Source organism: Austrofundulus limnaeus, unplaced genomic scaffold, assembly GCF_001266775.1.
Source record: "Austrofundulus limnaeus strain Quisiro unplaced genomic scaffold, Austrofundulus_limnaeus-1.0 Scaffold2055, whole genome shotgun sequence".
Lineage (NCBI taxonomy): Eukaryota > Metazoa > Chordata > Actinopteri > Cyprinodontiformes > Rivulidae > Austrofundulus > Austrofundulus limnaeus.
The window spans coordinates 13,796-15,788 of record NW_013954457.1 but is presented as its reverse complement, the minus strand read 5'-3'; the positions used below and the strand labels follow the sequence as shown (position 1 = coordinate 15,788).

At 47.3% G+C, this 1,993-nt stretch overlaps 1 protein-coding gene across 1 annotated transcript in view; it reads left to right on the top strand.

The window, feature by feature from the left end:
- LOC106536960 (guanine nucleotide-binding protein G(o) subunit alpha) overlaps positions 1-1,993 on the top strand; it is a 25,778-nt gene that overhangs the window by 13,292 nt on the left and 10,493 nt on the right. Inside the window, exon 4 of the mRNA XM_014034324.1 lies at positions 244-404. Coding sequence (XP_013889778.1) covers positions 244-404 — 161 coding nt within the window. The remainder of the gene's footprint in view (positions 1-243; positions 405-1,993) is intronic.

Sequence of the window (1,993 nt, the reverse complement as noted above, 5' to 3'; positions counted from 1 at the left end):
AGCTAACTGTTAGCCTCCTGTCTCCTCTGAAAGCTAACTGTTAGCCTCCTGTCTCCTCTGAAAGCTAACTGTTAGCTTCCTGTCTCCTTTGAAAGGTAACTGTTCCTGTCTCCTCTGAAAGCTAACCGTTAGCTTCCTGTCTCCTTTGAAAGCTAACTGTTAGCCTCCTGTCTCCTCTGAAAGCTAACTGTTAGCCTCCTGTCTCCTCTGAAAGCTAACCGTTAGCTTCCTGTCTCCTCGCAGGCGGATGCTAAGATGGTGTGCGACGTGGTGAGCCGTATGGAGGACACGGAGCCGTACTCTGCTGAGCTGCTGGGGGCCATGATGCGCCTGTGGGCCGACTCGGGCATCCAGGAGTGCTTCAGCCGCGCCCGGGAGTACCAGCTGAACGACTCCGCGCAGTAGTACGTCCACTTCCTGTTGGTCTAAAAACACTTTTTATTTTTCTTTAATCTGCATGTTTTCTACCTGACAAGACCTTCAACATTTCCTCTCCTGTGAGTCTTGTCCTGTTTTGTCTTTTTGTCTGGGTCCAATCCAAAAACCTCAAAAAGACTAATCCTGTAACGTCTAGTAACACAGCCACCACTCAACTAATGAAACCTTTTAATGATCAAAGAGGATGAGTTTAAATATGAGTAAAGAACAAACTCAAACAGGATTTATTCAGAAAAGACAGTAAAAACTGAGACAAATCTCAAACAGGCAGATTCAGAGAACAGTTCAGAGAACACGTCAGCAGGTGTTTGGACCTGGCTTCAGTCCAGCAGGACCTGCTTTGTTCTGTTTGTGGTAAATGTCACATTAAAGATTGATGCTCACTTCCTGTTCGGCTGCGACCCGCTGAGCTGCATGCAGCCAGCAGCCAATCAGGTGAGAGGGCAGGAGCAGCCAATCAGGTGAGAGGACAGGAGCAGCCAATCAGGAGAGAGGACAGATGTCACGTGATCAGACCACACTAAGTGATTTAAAGCCACAATGTTTTACTGTCAGTTCCTGAAGGAAGGAGGCTTTTCTACAGGTAAACAAAGGTTTAAGGAGGTAAACATCATTCATCCATCCACCCATCAACCATCCATCCATCCATCCACCCATCAACCATCCATCCATCCATCCATCCACCCATCAACAGTCCATCCACCCATCAATCATCCATCCATCAATCAACCATCCATCCATCAATCAAACATCCATCCATCAATCAACCATCCACCCATCAATCATCCATCCATCAATCAACCATCCATCCATCAATCAAACATCCATCCATCAATCAACCATCCATCCATCCATCCATCAATCATCCATCCATCCATCAATCAACCATCCATCCATCCATCAATCATCCATCCATCAACCATCCATCCACCCATCAACCATCCATCCACCCATCAACCATCCATCCATCCATCCATCAATCAACCATCCATCCATCCATCAATCATCCATCCATCAACCATCCATCCACCCACCCATCAACCATCCATCCACCCATCAACCATCCATCCATCCATCCATCAATCAACCATCCATCCATCCATCAATCATCCATCCATCAACCATCCATCCATCCACCCATCAACCATCCATCCACCCATCAACCATCCATCCATCCATCAATCATCAACCATCTATCCATCCATCCATCCATCCATCCACCCATCAACCATCCATCCACCATCCATCCACACATCAACCATCCATCCATCCATCAATCATCCATCCATCAACCATCCATCCATCCACCCATCAACCATCCATCCACCCATCAACCATCCATCCATCCATCAATCATCAACCATCTATCCATCCATCCATCCATCCATCCACCCATCAACCATCCATCCACCATCCATCCACACATCAACCATCCATCCATCCATCAATCATCCATCCATCCACCATCCATCCATCCATCCATCCATCCACCCATCAACCATCCATCCATCCATCCATCCATCCACCCATCAACCATCCATCCATCCATCCATCC